Raw genomic sequence first — 16,377 nt, forward strand, 5'->3', positions numbered from 1 at the left:
GGCAGAAATGCCAGAAAAAAAGCCTGCTAGAACATCTGAACTTTATTGGGTTGTATGCTGACTCCCTAAAGTGATTGGTTCATTCACCCCAACCAACTGAAATGTAACAAAGTGGTTGTAATTGCAACTTAATAATCAAAGTAAAGTAAGTAAAACAAGTCAGGAAAAGCTCACTAGAACATCTGAACTTTTGGTTATGGCACTTCAAATTTTGTCAGGTGTGTGCTGACTCCATGACTTTGAATGTGAGGGTGAGAGAACATTTTGAAGAGAGTGTGCACACTTGTGCAACTACATTAGTTTTTTATTTTTACTTCCTCTCTCATCCAGAATTTCTTTTTCTTCAGGTTTTCGCTTCATCTCATTTTTTTTATCACCAAAAGTCAACAAGCATTTCAACAGGAGGGGTGTAGACTTTTCATATACGCTGTATGTAATGTGTTGTGGTCATGTGTGGCGGCCTCCTACGCTACTATACTATACTATCAGGGTGTAAGTGTGCTGGGGTTAGAGCTCTCTCTCTCTCTCTCTCTCTCTCCCTCTCGCACATACACACGCACAGACGAAGAAAAGCACAGAGGCTCCATTGATTCCAGCTAATCAAGACAGCCAGGCTCAGGGAAGCTGCACGCGTTTGTGTGCGCGTGCGTGTAGTGACGACATTCCTAACATTCCAGCACTTCCCGAAGAGGCCTAAAATATTAGCCACTGGTCTCCCCGCAGCAGTTTCATGTGCGTGTGTTTGGGGGTCCGCCTGCTTTTTGACTTTTGCCTCCTCTTCCTTCTTGTTTCCTTTTCCTTGAAAAAAAGGCCCCCCATCCCTCTATGATTGCATGCACGAGACGGGAAACACAAAGAAGAGACAAGGCGCATGCTTCAAATTGCATTGAATCAATTAGCTGCACCCTGTCAAGCGTATAATAAATGAATAAATAAAAAATAATAACCTACGATAATGTCAAATGGGTTCTCGAAGCAAAAATTCCTTTACCTCATTCACTGCCATTGACGGCTATAGACGTCAAAAATTCATTTTAACTATTTCTATTAGTTTAAATTGTTTTTCCACTTTTGTTAACAAGAGTATAAAAACCTAGAATTTTTTTTATTGTACATTTAGAACCGATATAAAATGTATGATTAATCGTTAGTTACCTAGTGAAGTCATGTGATCGCCCCTAATTAAAATAAAAAAATTAATTTGGGTCGTCAGACGATTACATTTTTTAATCATAATTAATCACATGACTTCAATACTTGACTCACGATTAATCACAAATGTTATATCTGTTATAAATGTACAATAAAAAATATATTTCTAGGTTTTCATAAAAAAATTAAATTAAATGAAAAAAAGTTAAACTAATAGAAATAATTCACATGAATTTTTGACGTCTATAGCCACCAATGGCAGTGAATGAGTTAAAATAAATTAGGCCAATTAATATTTGAAATATTGAATTAATGTTATTATTACATATTTCATATATTCAGGCATTGATTCAAACTAATGTCAGTTTACACATGATTGGAATTTATTTTTAATATTATTTACTGAATCACTAATTACAATCACAAGTAGGTTACAGTAACGCATACATTAAATATCTGGAAAATCTAAACAAAATCCCAGTTTTTGCCTTTGTTTTTTTCCCCAATAACATTTGTTTTTTAAAAATATATATTTTTTAGCATATATAAATACTAAATCATATAAATAAATAAAAAATTCTCGTTTTGCTTGAACTATTTTCACTAAATGCTAAATTAAAAATAATTATATGAATTGAGTAATAAAATAATCTGTATTTTTTTGTACTTCTGCTTTTATTTCTTTAAGAAATATATATTTTTTTAATAAACATGGTATTACACGTCTATAATAGTTGTACAAACATAGTATCTAATCATTTCAGAAGAAAATAATTAAATAACACGTTTAATTTAAAATGATAGGAGACACATAATGAGTACAAAGTAATCCCTTAAATATTGTTAAAAAAGTATATATCGTTTATATATATATATATATATATATATATCTGCCTTGTTCCCCCGATACCATACAATATATATATATATATATATATATATATATATATAAAATATTATATATACTGTATTTCCCCCCCTGAAGAACTGTGAAGGGAAGCATGTTGTAATTCCAAAGCAGCGATATGCCCCACTGACCTTCCTCGTTCTCGTCTTCTTCGTGGCGGCGTCAAAAAGTGAGACGGTTCCCAGTGTGGGCCGGTTGCCATAGCGATGCTGTTTGCCTTTCCCAGTGCGCGATTCCAGAACGACTGGACGGAATGCAGACGCCAGGAGGGGGCGGGGTTTGTCGGTCCTTGCAAGTGGGGCAAAAGAAGAAATTGTATAAAATGAAACCAAAAGTGGAAGTCGAGCGGAGTTGTTCACGCCAATCCGAGTTTGGACGGCGGCGTAGTCACAGGACGGAGCGAGCGCCTTCGGCCATCGGGGAACAATGACGCCTTTCAGGCTGACCGACACGTGGGCGACCCGCGCTACAAAAATCCCGCAGACGTTCTGAGGCCCGAGCGTTGAACGGAACGGCGTTGGCGTCAGTTGAGCTAGCGTGAGGATGCTAGCCACATATTAGCCGTTAGCGCCACTCTCAATGCTGTCGGACTGCTTCAAGTCCACTCACTCACTCACCAGACTGTGAATGAATGGCGCTTGCACAAAGCCACTGATGGCCAATAAGACAGCTAACAAAAGTTTTTGTTGCGTGGTTAATATTTGACTCATTTAGCCACTTTTAGCAGTAAGAAGTTAATATATTGTCTATAATTAACTTGACAACTTCATTATTTGTCATTTAAAATTACAATCTTTACAAACACATTTTGCCACTTACTGTGACTGAAATTGAAATCGCAGATGCTCAGAGTTTAGGTAAGAGTCGACCAATCACGGCTCACCTGTTTTCTGGGTTTTGTCATGTGACTGAGCAAACTGAGCAATGACTGGTTGTTACCTGAACAGAGCACATGTGATGTCATCTCAGTCAACAAGTGGCAAAATGTGATAATTGTACAGGAAAAATAATTAGTTATCCATATTTTTTCTTGTTTTGATTTTTTCCCCAAATCTGTTGTTTTTTCAAATTTTCCGCTAAATTTTGATTGTTTTAATTAACTTATTTCTATGCTTTTATTATTTTCTTATTCTAATTTTATTGTACCTATGTTAATGGTTTTTGTATTTGTCTTTTTTTTAAATATAAAACTCAATGTTATTTTTATGCTTTTGAGTGTATTTTATTTTTATTTTGTTTGTTTACATTTGAGCTATTTACTATAATTTAATGAACTTTTTTGTCAGTTAACCTCTTCACTTTTATTTAGTTTTTCTTTTTAATAATAAGTACATGTTTTTATTTTAACAGTCAGTCAATTATTGATCTAAAAATAATCATCCATCCATCCATTTACTGAATCGCTTATTCGTCAAAAGTGTCGCTGGGGTGCTGTAGCCTATCCCAGCTGTCTTCGGGCAGTAGGCGGGGCACACCCTGAACTGGTTGCCAGCCAATCGCAAGGCACATAGTGTGTCATCAAAGTACAAATGAATGTCATTAAAGCACAATTTTAATCACAAGGGCAGAAACATTTGACTTGTTTTCTCCTTTTTTTTTCACATTTTGGCATTTTGTAAACAAAATAAAAATAAGCTTTTGACTTATTCGATTTGTGTGATAGGAAATCTCTTCTGTACATCACGCTTTTCACAAAGCATGCGTTGCTGCCAAATATACACTTGTTTGTTCATTCACATTTTGTACACCAAGTCGGGTTCTGCTACATTTCATCCAAAGGGGGTCTCGGCGACCACCTGTCAGTCTCAAATAAATCCCCAAATTGGGGGCGTGGGGGGGGTCCTCCAAGCCCATTTAGTCCGTGTCCAGGTGACAGGGATTGGTCCCAAGTCTCTCGGCTTCTCTGTACAAGCGCAGGAAGTCCTTGTAGCGCGGCGCGCAGCCCATCCAGGCCTCGCCGAAGCGTAGCATCCCCGTGAAGAGGAAGTCGCCGTCGCCGGGTTTGATGGCGCACCGCAGCGGCACCATGATGCGTCCCGACCAGCGCCGTCCCCTTGGACCCCCGGGGACAAACACCTGCGTCTTCTGTCTGTGCAGGCGGCTGATGTCCACGCTGACGGACCAGCGATCCTCCTCCGCCTCCTCCTGCACCGCCCTGATGACGCCGCGTGCCACTGGACAACGTGAACGCACAAGAGTTACACACGCTACTTGAATTGGGAAAAGCTGCTGTTGTGGTACACCAACACGCTTACCGAAGTCTTTGGTGCAGACTGCCATTAGGACCTCGGCGTCACTGCACGGCTGACAGGGTGCTAAAAAAAGACGAAAAAGATGAGGTTCATGAATGGTAAAACTACTTTGAAGTGACTAAAACTTTGTTAAAAAATATTGACAATAATTTTTGGACATAAAAAAAATTTGGATTAGAATTTCACTATTTGTGGGCTGCCCTGAGGCCTATCCTCACAAATATACAGATTGAGTAATGGAACGCCAACACTTTTGTACTGTAACATCAAATAATCAAGAGGGGGTCGCACTTTTGTCTGGTGGAGAAGCTGGAGAGCAAAAAATTGTGTTGAGTGCCTGAAGCAAATCAGCAAATTGTGTTTTTAAACAGAAACTGTTTTTGATTTTTCCTATTTGCTCTCTATAAAAGCAGAGCTGCGGCGCATTCGCGTGTCGACCATGAAACCCGACCGCAGGAATGAAAACGAGAGCTGAGTCAGCATCTCGCTCAGGTCACATCTGATGAAGACCACTTCACAGATCGTCGGAATATACCAGAACATCTGGACCCGGATCGAGTCCATCGCTAATAGCGCCGAGCCAACTAGGAACCACTTCAACAAGTCATGAGAGATGACGAGGTCGCAATAACGAGGGAGGGAAAAGCTTTCCATGGAGGGAGTGACAGCGGAACATCTGCCCGGGACAACATTACGGCTGCACGGAGAACCATTTAGAAGAGAGGAAGCCGTTCATCCGTTCATCCGTTCATCCGTTCCCCGACACCAGAATGCCGGCTTTGTAAAGCGCGCCAGGACCGTCGGGGGCGCCACATCACAGAGTCGGTAATGACGCAGGATGTGGAGACGTGAGGCCGGACGGACGCCAAAACAGATGTGGAGGCTTGGATGCTTTGACGGAGGGGAAGCAGGAGGGTGGTGTGGGGTGGGGGGAAGCGGACGCTGGGCGGGGGCTGGGGGAGGGGACGCATAACTGCCAGGTTTGAAGGGTCAGCAGGTACACGGCATGGAAACACATGCTTCGCTTTCATGGAGGAACATTTTGCTGTAGCTTCCATTTTACATACACACGCACGCACGCGCCCACGCACGCACGCGCCCACGCACGCACGCGCCCACGCACGCACTGGATCTTGAGGTGTAGATGCGCGTTGGGGGTTCCTCTTACCCTCGAAGGAGGCGTCCTCGGATCCTAGCGTGTCGCTGACGAGCTGATACTGGAAGGCAGTGATGCGCCGGCTGATGTCGGCGCGCGGGACGGCCTCGATGAAGAGCGCCCCTTCCAGGATGCTGAAGCAGCGCACTTTTCCCGCCGCCTGGTCCTCCTCGCGCAGCAGCAGGCGCAGCCGGCCGTTCAGGTCCAGGTAGACGTTGCTCCCGCTGGAGTCGGCGGCGGGCTTGATGCAGACGGAGAGGCGGGCGGCGGCGGGGGAGGCGGTGTTGGGCCGCAGGTTGACGATGATGGCGCCCGTGGGGTACAGCCACTCCAGCGAGCCCTGGGAGCAGCGCAGGTACACCTGCTCCACGTCACGCGTGTGCCCCTCGTGAGTCAGACCGCTGCACAACAAAATGGAGACGCGCGTATATTAATAACAATATCACTCAGATTCACTATTAGCTACAGTCCAGTCCACATTTTCAACACGTATTACTACAGTAACGATTGAGAACTAAATGAGCTGGATGAATGAGAATAAACACGAGCCTACGAGAAGCACACAGTCACTGTGTCATGTCACGGCGTTTGTTATTCTATGATAAATAAAGTTGTCGTTAGCACACAGACGCGCAGTGCTTTTCTGCACATTGTTGGACGTGATAACCTGATAACGCAGCTCTCGTCTCGGCAGGGTTGGGAGGGTTACTTTTAAAATGTAATCCGTTACAGTTACAAGTTACCTGCAAAAAAATGTAGTCAGTAACGTAATCCAAGTACCATAATATTAAAGTAATGTAACTAGATTACTTTTGGATTACTCCAATATTGAGTATGCTCATGAAGACAAAATAAAAATAAATATCACCACAATATATATTCTATACAATGTGCCCCTGCTATTTGCGGGGGTGATAGGGACACGGGCAGCCTACAAATAGCAAAAATCCTTGTGTAATTAAAAAGCATGTAGGCTATTAATTGATTGATTGATTGATTGATTGATTGATTGAATGAAGGCCATATGTTGTTTTCGAGCTGTCACTGAAAGCAACCACACCTAACATAGCTAGATAGATAGATATAGATAGATAGATAGATAGATAGATAGATTCAATGAAGATGACGATGCGTAAAATCAACTGCAAAATGAACTTTCAACCCTGTCACAAGTTTAGCCGTGTATATGTTGTGCATGATGTTTAAATAGTGAATTGGTGGGAGGAAGATTTGTTTGGAAGGTGTAACTCACATTATGGTTGTAGGCTAGCGGGCTAGCTAGCAAGAAGCTACAGCACGTAGCATGCCGCTGGACTCTCAGCTCAAACTTTCGCTCTGAGTAAGTTCCAGTGAATACCGGTCGCCATTTCCTCCTCCCGTCCGGTAAGCTTTTTCAAACTGCCCGCGTGTGGAGGACACGACTTGTCAGTTGGTTCGTTCCCACCTCCCCGACATGTCGCAACGGTCCCACTCGCGCAGGCTGTCCCACACACGCTCGCTCTGTCCTTCTCTCTCCCTCTTTTGCACTCTCTCATCGTAGAAATTGTAATCCCTCGAAGTAATCCCCATTTCTAATAAATGTACCTGTAATCTGATTACATGTTTTTTCCTGTAACTGTTATGGAATACAGTTAAAAAAATTGCAATTTGATAACGTAACGGCTGTACATGTATTCCGTTACTCCCCAAGCCTGCGTCTTGGTCATGTGAAATAAAAACTGGGCGTCGTATTCAACGGGGGCTTTATTCGCATTTCAGCACCAAACAATTTCACTTCAGTTGCAGAATAGAAAGCTTGATTGTTGTAAACTAGCGCGTAGCTGCTACATATGGAAGAGGATTAGGGTGAGTGAAGAGAAAAAAAGGCTGGCAGGATTCTGACTTTATTATCAGAATTCTCACTTTAAAGTCAGAATTCTGAAAGTGAGAATTATGAAAGGCAGAAGTTCAAACTTTGAGAATTCTGACTTTAAAGTAAAAAATTCAGAAAATAAAGTCAGAATTCTGAGATTAAAGTGAGACTTCTGACTTTAAAGTTAGAATTCTCACTTTAAAAATCAAATCAAATCAAAATAAAACATTGAGCAACATCTGCTTTTACTTTGACAAGAATCGTCAACATTTTTGCATATTTTCTGACATGTTACGAACCAAACCAGTAACCTTAATATATGTTTTGTCAATTTGAAATAAAGTTCTGTTTTTAAATAAAGGGATGACGTTTTTTATCCTGTTTATCAGCAAAATACGTCGACAGATTAAAATAATAATTAGTTATAGCTCTACAATAAAAATTTGACCTCGTACCAAACTAAACTGAACCAATTCATGGATAAAGGGTTTAAGAATTCTTAGTTCTTCCCAAAGTACTCCACAGTATCATATTTCCACGACTAAAGCTTTAACCTCAACAAAATGCTGCAAAAAACGGCACTGGACAAGACTGACCAATGTTTACTACTGGCTGGCTATTGTGTCTAATTTCCTCGATATGATTTCAATTCACAAGAGTTCAGTTTGATTTGATTTTCCCCCGCTTCAATTCGATTAGCTTCAATTCAATCCGATATTGATTAAATATGGAACATCAAGTATTCTTAAATATCATTGACATGATAAAAAGTCCACAAACATTAAATTCCAAATTAAATTTTGTGGCGGCAGTAAATGGTTAACTGATTTAGAATATTAATGAAAGTAACACGTATTATAATCACTTAAGTGTTACGCAAACATTGACATCAGCAAGGATGAGACAAAACTATGTTCATAATTCTAATTCAATAATTACAAATATTAATTAAACAGATTCAGATTTTTCTTAAAGGATCTTTGTGCAGTTTGTCACTTTTTTACTGGCAACTGCCACCTCTGGCCTAAAGCGCAACTGCAGCATCTGTGTCAGGCTCGTACATAGTGCGCGTGTGAGTACGTGCACGATTTTAAGTGCATGTCACATGTCCGATACAGTTCGGTAAACCCTGATCTGGCGTGAATTCCCACCACCTCAACTGCCAGCCCCAAAATGGGTGTTGGTACTGGTCAGATATTTTGGGACACTTTACAATGGAAAAATCAAAAATATATTCACACATTTAAACTTTTTGGTTGGAAACAGGCAACTTCAGGACCTGCTTAGTGCCAAGGCATTGAACAAGCAACATTCTGGGTTCTCTCTCTCTCTTACGTGCCTGACTGGTGGCAATTTTTTTTTAATAGGCCTAAGCCATTCCAATATTTGGCAGAAAAAAATATACTGATAACCAATTAATCAGCAGATTATCAAAATATATATATATATCATGAATACAATAACAGAAATGGAAATTTAAAGTACAAAAACATGCAAAACTAGAGCTGCAAACTATTAAGGGCCTTCTCAACCCTGACCACGTTGGGTTGCTGACACACAGCACAATAACTTTTAAAATATCAAGGTTTTTGCCAGGCCTCGTGTGTACAAAATTTCAAGAGTACTCGTTTCGCTTTAGACCCTAAAAAAATGTTCTCTGCAAAAGGTGCATCACCACAGCAACAGCATGGGACAAATTACTAATCTTTCAATTAGGGCTGTGCGATAAGTAACTTTTTTTTTTAATTTATTTGAGTGTTTTGTTGTGGACGATTAAAACAAATATAACATTGAGATTTTTTCCCCCCTTTCGTTGCGCCGCGCCCGCGGCTTTCGCCCCCATGGGCTTCCGTAGCGTTAGCTCTGCTAGTCGTGTCCTCACACACTCCATACGGGCGGAACTCAACAACAGCAAACAAACTTCCGCTAAAAGCAAACAGTGTACCATGTTACCGTGGAGGAGTCATTAACACAAGGAAGCCCGTATGACAAGAAAGGGGCGCAATAAGAGCGATCACCAAAGCGGACACGTTGCACCTCGCTAATAAGACTCGATTTCACCACTTGCTGAAAACGGGAGAAGCCAGGCATGTGCAACTCATGCTACCGAGCCGCAAGTATATTGCTCAAGTTGCCCCACGCCATTTGTTTAGGCAGTTATTTTGCCGTGACTGGCAACTCAAATGCTAGTTTTGCTCTGAACGGTTCCAATATTGAATGTCAATCGCCAGAGCGAGGAAATCTTTAGCCTGCTGTAAATTGGATATTTTATCCTGATTGCTTATAGACATTTACAAGCTTATGTGAATAGCACAAATGTGCACGTACACTTGCTGCGTGTTCGTTCGCAACATGTAGGCTATCTTGTCAAGACGGACTCGCCTTCAAGCACTTACTGGTATGAAAGACAAGCTTACTTTTACTTGCCGTGCCCGTGACGCTTATCAGCCTCTGCGTCGTCTGCGATATAATAAAATCCTTATGAGATGTAGTATAGTGGGCTGGCAACGCTGATAACAGCCTATTTTCAGTGACAAAACAAATTGAAAAGTGAAGGGGTGAACGTGGTGAAGCGGACTAATCACGGTAAAATTGCCCATTTACGGCAGGCCAAGACTTTCTTACTCCGCGGACTGGCCAATCAAATAACGCTAAAAGGACATTTGCCAGTCATGGCAAAACAGACTCCTCAATTTGCATAACACTACTTGTACTTGTAAAACCAGCAGACAGTTGGTGCGGGTGACAAGCTCAGACCTCGGTTCCTACATTAAAGCCAAAATCTGATGTTTATTTGTGTCATATTGAGGGACACAGGTAGCACGGTTTAGCTTTTAAAGCAAAGTTGACAACAAAAAGTTGTGCTTTTCTTTATCAACACATAGATTTACATTTCCAGAAGTATTTGTTTCAAGGTAGAAGTTTTGCACATTGATAGACGAAATATGGTTACTTTTGTTAACTGATCAAATAAAATAAAAACGTTTTAAGTTCTTGGTTTATGTAAAATAAATAAATAAATAATAATGATATAAAATCTGGGGGGAGAAATCCTAAATTGAATTTTTTGTTAAAAAAAAAAAAATCGGGGATTTTATTTTTAGGCAAAATCATTTTAATTACATTTTAATCTTAAACACCTTCAGATGAAACACTCAAAGTTTAAAGATGATTGGCTAAACTCTGTGGGAGGAGTTTGTTCAAATATGACCTTCAAAAAAAAAAATATGACCAAAAATGCCACCCAAATCCAAAATAAATTCAAAATGGTGGACTTGCTGTTAGTCAAGTCAAGTAGATTTAGCATATGGCTACAAACCCCTTTTTTTTGTAGGTCTTGTGCTGTTACATATGCTTCCCAGTTTTTGTAGATATAGGTAGAATTTTCAACCGGGGGTGTTTGATTAAAAATTGCACAATAACCCTGTCAAATATACAGTAAATGTTTTTGCAAGGCCTGATGTGTATTGGTGGGGCCCTCGTTCTTCTGACTGTTCTCCTTGGTTAAAAATGGAAGAACTCTAGGAAACTGCTGCAGTGGAAAGGGGGCCAAACTGCCCCCCCCCCCTTTCCCTGTGGAGCTGTGGCCAAACACACCCCTGGCAGGCTGCCTTTGGAGGCAAAAGTGCATGAATAGCCGTCCACAGGGGCCTCGGAGCAGACAAGGGCCGCAACAGTAGCCACGAATACTCTGTGCGAGTGCAAATGCAGGTCACGCAGCCGACCTCCCTGGATCTCAATCCGCCAAAGGCGGCCGAGGAGGCTTGCCCGGGAAGCACCTCCGCCTGTGGCGCCAGCGTCCACCCGACGACCGCCTGCCCAATTGAATGTCACGAAAAAAACTCGGTCGTCAGTCATTCTGCTGTAAAAAAGAAAAAGAAAAAAAAGGCCGGAGGCAGGAAGCCATCAGCGGCTGAGCGGCGTGCCAAGCGCGCGGTCAGACGCCGGTGGGAGAAACGCCCTGTTTCCTGAAAATTAGATTCCCCAGCTAACCCCCCCACCCCCCACCCCACCCCCCCAAACCCCCACTGTTATGAATGCGGCGTACATCTGAAAAAAAAAAAAAACGTAGCGGGGCACACGCAGTTTGGCTCGGCGTGCCTTTAATTAACTCAAGCCTCGTCCCACTTCCATCATTTCTGCATGCAATTAAAGGATCTTAGTCAACAGGCTGCTAATGAACACCAGATTATTGGTGCGCGGCTCAAAGCGGTGAACGGTATGCCCCTCCTGACTGGAGGATTAGAGGGGGGGAAAACTCAACCACAGTATTCAGGCCAACCTTTAAAGCGCAAAACACATTTCAGCAGATGGGGGTGCGACCAAACTTGTGATTATCATTCTCACTGGATGCTGATTTTCTTAGGGTTTGTTTTTACTAGCGTATCCGCTCATTCACACTTAAGTAATCACATGTCAAATGCATCGGCTCCCCACAGTCACAGCAAACTGGCCGAAGAGGTGGAGCCACATTCGCTGATACACTTTTATGAAACAAGACAAACAGTCAAACGCACAAATACGACATGGCAACACACGCCAGCACCTGCTGTAGGCCACAACTCACACCCAAGCCTCACACTCAGGTTAACCAGCCAACCAGACTGACTTCACTAGGCCAATACCCCTTACAGGCACATATCCAAAACACAAATACTACAGTACATACAGTATTCACACTTCATAAAAACAGTTTATTTCTTTATATTGTCTATATATGTTATATTATTGAAACAATTCTGCAACATTAATGCGCAATAATGCAAAATAGTAGCACAAATTCTTCACATGCTCGCACCACAAATTGTGCCGGTTGCTTAGTTGGATATTAGCTATTATTTAAAATGCTACATTTTAAGCCTTTACACTAAAATTCTGAACATTTTCCTCAAGCAGACATCATGGACAGAAAAGATGTGTACTGCTTTCTAAGCATCCTTTCCAATGTTGCTTACAGCCACTATGGAATCTTGGATTGTTAAAAGGTGATTCATTTGTAGTCTTTCTTATTAGTTTATATCATTTATGTCAATGCCATTGCCATATATGTCAGTTTTGCATAAAAACAATGCTTTTTCTTCTTCCTAAGCATCCTATGATCACTAAAAACTTTGGGGCATTCACAATTGCTAGGGGATTGCTCGTGCTCGTATGATGTTTTGTGATACATTATATATGTCAATATCATAGTTGGATTCATATACAATATACTGTATGTAGATATGTATGTTCCCATCATGGAGGAACCACTTTTGAGTTGGAAAAAGATCAGGAAAATTCTGCTCAAATTTGCACAGTAGCTGGAAATTGTGTCCACAACTCATAAAGTTTGCTTATTTTAAGATATTTGTGGGGAATTATTGGGAAACGGCGTTATGGAATATTACTTTACATTTACAAGAAAAGATACTTCATTAGAGAATCTTCTTATTCATGGTATAATGTTCCCTTTGAAAACTACTAGGGGGGTGAATTGCCTAGTACCTGGCGATTAGATTCGTATCACGATTCTATTCGATACCGATTAATCCCGATGCGAATCTATAAATTGATTATTGCAACAACAACAAAAACCTCAAATTTAGAGAATACTAATCAGTAAACTTGTACATGTACACTGTAAGATTTGTATGAAAATGTATTTATTTATCTGAAAATTCAGGCTTATAACTGAGCCACTGCATTTAACAAACAGGTTGCAGTCTGTTTCATGTTTGAACAGCACCGAAATAAAATATTAAGGCTTAATGTTCCATTAATATAACTTTCTTCCATGCTTAATGTGTGAATCCTAACTCTAAGTGAGACGTTTTGTTGAATATTCCCATTAAAAAAAAGATGTTTAAAAATCGATTCAGCCACATATCGAATCGATTCGATAATTGCGCCCTGTAATATCCCGATATATTTCTGAATCGATTTTTTCCAACACCCCTAAAAACTAGTGACTAGTTGAGATGTTAGTTTCCTTTACAACTGTAAGTAGAAAGTCATGGAAAGGCTCCAGTTGATTTCAGCTCAAAAATGGCTCCTCGAGTGTGTGTGGTTTTTTTTTTTGTCTAAATTTCTGGATACAAATGTGCTTCCTTTTTTTCTTTTTTAAAGCTCACCTGCCCTTCCAGCTGCACTGGTCGCTCGAGTACTGGCACAGAGAAGTCCGACATCGGCTGAGAACGAGGAGGAGGAGGAGATGTAGCCGGGAGGAGGCTAGCCGCGGCTGGCTGAGCATGTTTGTCTTCCTTCGCCTCTTCTCCGCCTCAAAGTGGCTTCAAAGTCCGCCGCCACATTTCCTTCTGGTCGTCCACTCGGCTTGGCTAACAACCCTGGTTTACTTTCCTTATGTATTCTTCTGTAAATAGCTTCTGTGTTAAAAGTTGAAACTTCCTTCGTGGGTTCGCTTCTCTGCCACCGTGGATTCTCCTCGTTCACACTTTTCAGTAATACTCTCCGAGCTCCGAGTTTCGACCGCGACCGTGAACGCTCCTCCCACGTCACGCCCCGTTCACTCGTCGCTTGTGTATCCCCGTTAAGACGCATTCAAGTGATCACACCTTCGCTCGGATATTTCAGGGTCTAGAAAGGTGACTCGAAGTTGTTTTTTGTTGTGATAAAACATAAACAAGTATCCTTAAATCACAGATGGTAAAAGTACTCGCGCTCTGTACTTATGAAAAGTACAGATACAATTTAAAGTAGAAATAGAAACTGATTCATCTCCTTTACTTACAGTTGTAAGTTTTCATATTGGGTCTCAATGATTGTGACTGATGACTGAATTATTTTCTTTATTGCTATGTTTCTTCAAATGAGCGCGCTAATCTGAAAAGCATTACATTCGAATATCATTAAAACAAAAATAAATAATAATGGTGTTTTACCTGATCACTCATGTTTTCCTTAAAACACGGTACACAATTCACACTTTATGCAAGTGTATGTAAACGTATGAGCACAACTGCAAGTTAAAGTAGCACAGGGTCTGAAATGTAGCCTACTGAAGTACAAAAGTAAACATAAGTTTACAGTCAAATTACATATGCTCCTCCTGCCCTTTTAAAATGCTGAAATGTGAATAATAATAATTATTACAATAATGTCTTTTTAAGTAAAAAAAAAGAAAAATAACACTTCTGTTTGTCTAAAACAGGATGATTAAGTACAGATATCAGTTTTTAAATGAATTAAATTCTCAAGACACCTGAAAAATCTTCTTAAATTCAGGAATCAAGCATTTATACTTTCTTACTTCCCACCACCACTGCCTTAATGTTAACGATAAAATGGTGAAACACTCTTAAAGATGCGTCAAGCATAAATCCTAAATTAACAAGTTTTAACGGTAATATGGGGGGGGGGGGGGGTTGATAAGCTCTTTACCACATCTCAGTTGAACATCTCTGCCTTTACAAAAGATAATAAGGCTAAATTCTGAGTAACAGGCTCAGAAGTGTAGATGTGCGTATGACGAATGCACGTAGGTGTCATGATGTGATAACTTGTTCTTCAGGCTGGTGACATATCTAATCATGTTGCACAACTATATTAAAAAAAAAAAAACATATTGCGACATTACACAGAAAAACCTGATCAAAACATTAGGATACACTTGATGCCCTGTTTAACGACTTTTGGCAGACTTACATCACATGGGCTTACAAACAAAGCAATGTCAGTTTACGTATAGAGGGACACAGAAAAGAAATCCCATGTTGTTGACGCCATTATCTGTATTATAGCACATGTGTAGCATTTTTAAGAAGGAAACTCAGGAGTTGAATTGACTTCAAATCACAGGGGGTCTTCAGCCTACGTTGGAACTGTGCTCTTATGGCATTGGCGTATTCTTACGCTGTTGAGCAAACATGGAATTTCGGGATCTTCGTAAAATGTTTTGTTTTTTGTGTGCATGTGTAGAACTTCTTTTTTTTGGGTGGACAATGTTTTCTTTTGATGCTGTGGAAGCTACGGTCATTGTAACGCGTGGTGGCGCCGAGCCCATTGTTTTTCTTTCGGCTTAATAAAGTGAATTTGTGGACTGCCAAATCCTTTTGTTGCCCTCCCGTTTTTTTTTTTTGCTGACCCGATGCGCTATCCATGGCTGAGCGTTATAAACGGCAGAAGATTTTGACATTCATGTATGCTACTGTATGTGTAAAACTGTGGATTGAGTAGCAACTACTGTAATAGAAAGTAATTGTAATTATGTAAAGCAACTCAACTGCTGTTCTAAAAATAGCTCACCAGCAAGATGGTCTAATTTTTGTAGGTGTTGCTTTTCGCATCTTATCAGTGAGCTGCAGCTAACTTTTTTGGGTAAAATGTTTACACTATATTTGGACGTTTGGAAATGGCAATAAAAAAAATAATATAGTTGAAAGGTCAGTATTGTGTAACCTGACCAAACCATTGCATTTGTGGAGACAAGCTAGTGGTCTCAACGATGATGTGGAGATGATTAAGCCCCAAATAATTTGAGCAAATGTATTATTGCAGAAGTGTATCAAATTGGTAGCCTTTCATATTAATCAATACAAAAGAAGTAGCTTTCAGTTTAAAAAAGGACCTAGTGTAGAGCCTTGTGGAACACCAGCAGTGTCTATCTAAAGGTGGTCATTGGTTCACCATGGAATTCGCTTCAAACCGTGATAATGTAACCCAAATTTGAATTTATGTCTGTCCTGTCATAAATCCTGGGCTGCTATAAATAGAACTGCCAATGTGTTGTTTTGATCACTTGTGGAAAATAAATGAATGGGAAAAAAAAGTGAAGTTGGCTGCTGCAACTTGTGACCACATCAATATCGGCCAAGTCACCACAAAGCCACACTAATCAGGGTTCAGTGCCTCCAGTCTAATTTGAGCATTGCCACATTGGCCCCTTTCTTGACCCTGACAACTTCTCGGAAGAAAAATAAAAAGCTCATCTAAAGGCTTTTTGTTGACAGTTGATCCAAAATATGATGAAACACAATTCCCAACCAGTCAGTCAGCTCACGGTTGACCTTTTTTTCTTCCTTTTGTGGGAGTAAAATAAGCTGCATAGACTTGTCCCAACGTT

The 16,377-nt window shown here is 40.7% G+C and overlaps 1 protein-coding gene across 1 annotated transcript; it reads right to left on the bottom strand.

Annotated features, from left to right (window-relative positions):
• Positions 1-3,593: 3,593 nt before the first annotated feature.
• metrnla (meteorin like, glial cell differentiation regulator a) lies at positions 3,594-13,573 on the bottom strand. Its single transcript, XM_077559857.1, has 4 exons — positions 13,430-13,573; positions 5,480-5,868; positions 4,315-4,374; positions 3,594-4,233 (listed from the first exon to the last, which is right to left on the bottom strand). The coding sequence occupies exons 1-4, from the start codon at positions 13,546-13,548 to the stop codon at positions 3,914-3,916; spliced, it is 888 nt and encodes a 295-aa protein (XP_077415983.1). The 5' UTR covers positions 13,549-13,573; the 3' UTR covers positions 3,594-3,913.
• Positions 13,574-16,377: the final 2,804 nt, after the last annotated feature.

Source organism: Vanacampus margaritifer, chromosome 2 (assembly GCF_051991255.1).
Source record: "Vanacampus margaritifer isolate UIUO_Vmar chromosome 2, RoL_Vmar_1.0, whole genome shotgun sequence".
NCBI classification, from domain to species: domain Eukaryota; kingdom Metazoa; phylum Chordata; class Actinopteri; order Syngnathiformes; family Syngnathidae; genus Vanacampus; species Vanacampus margaritifer.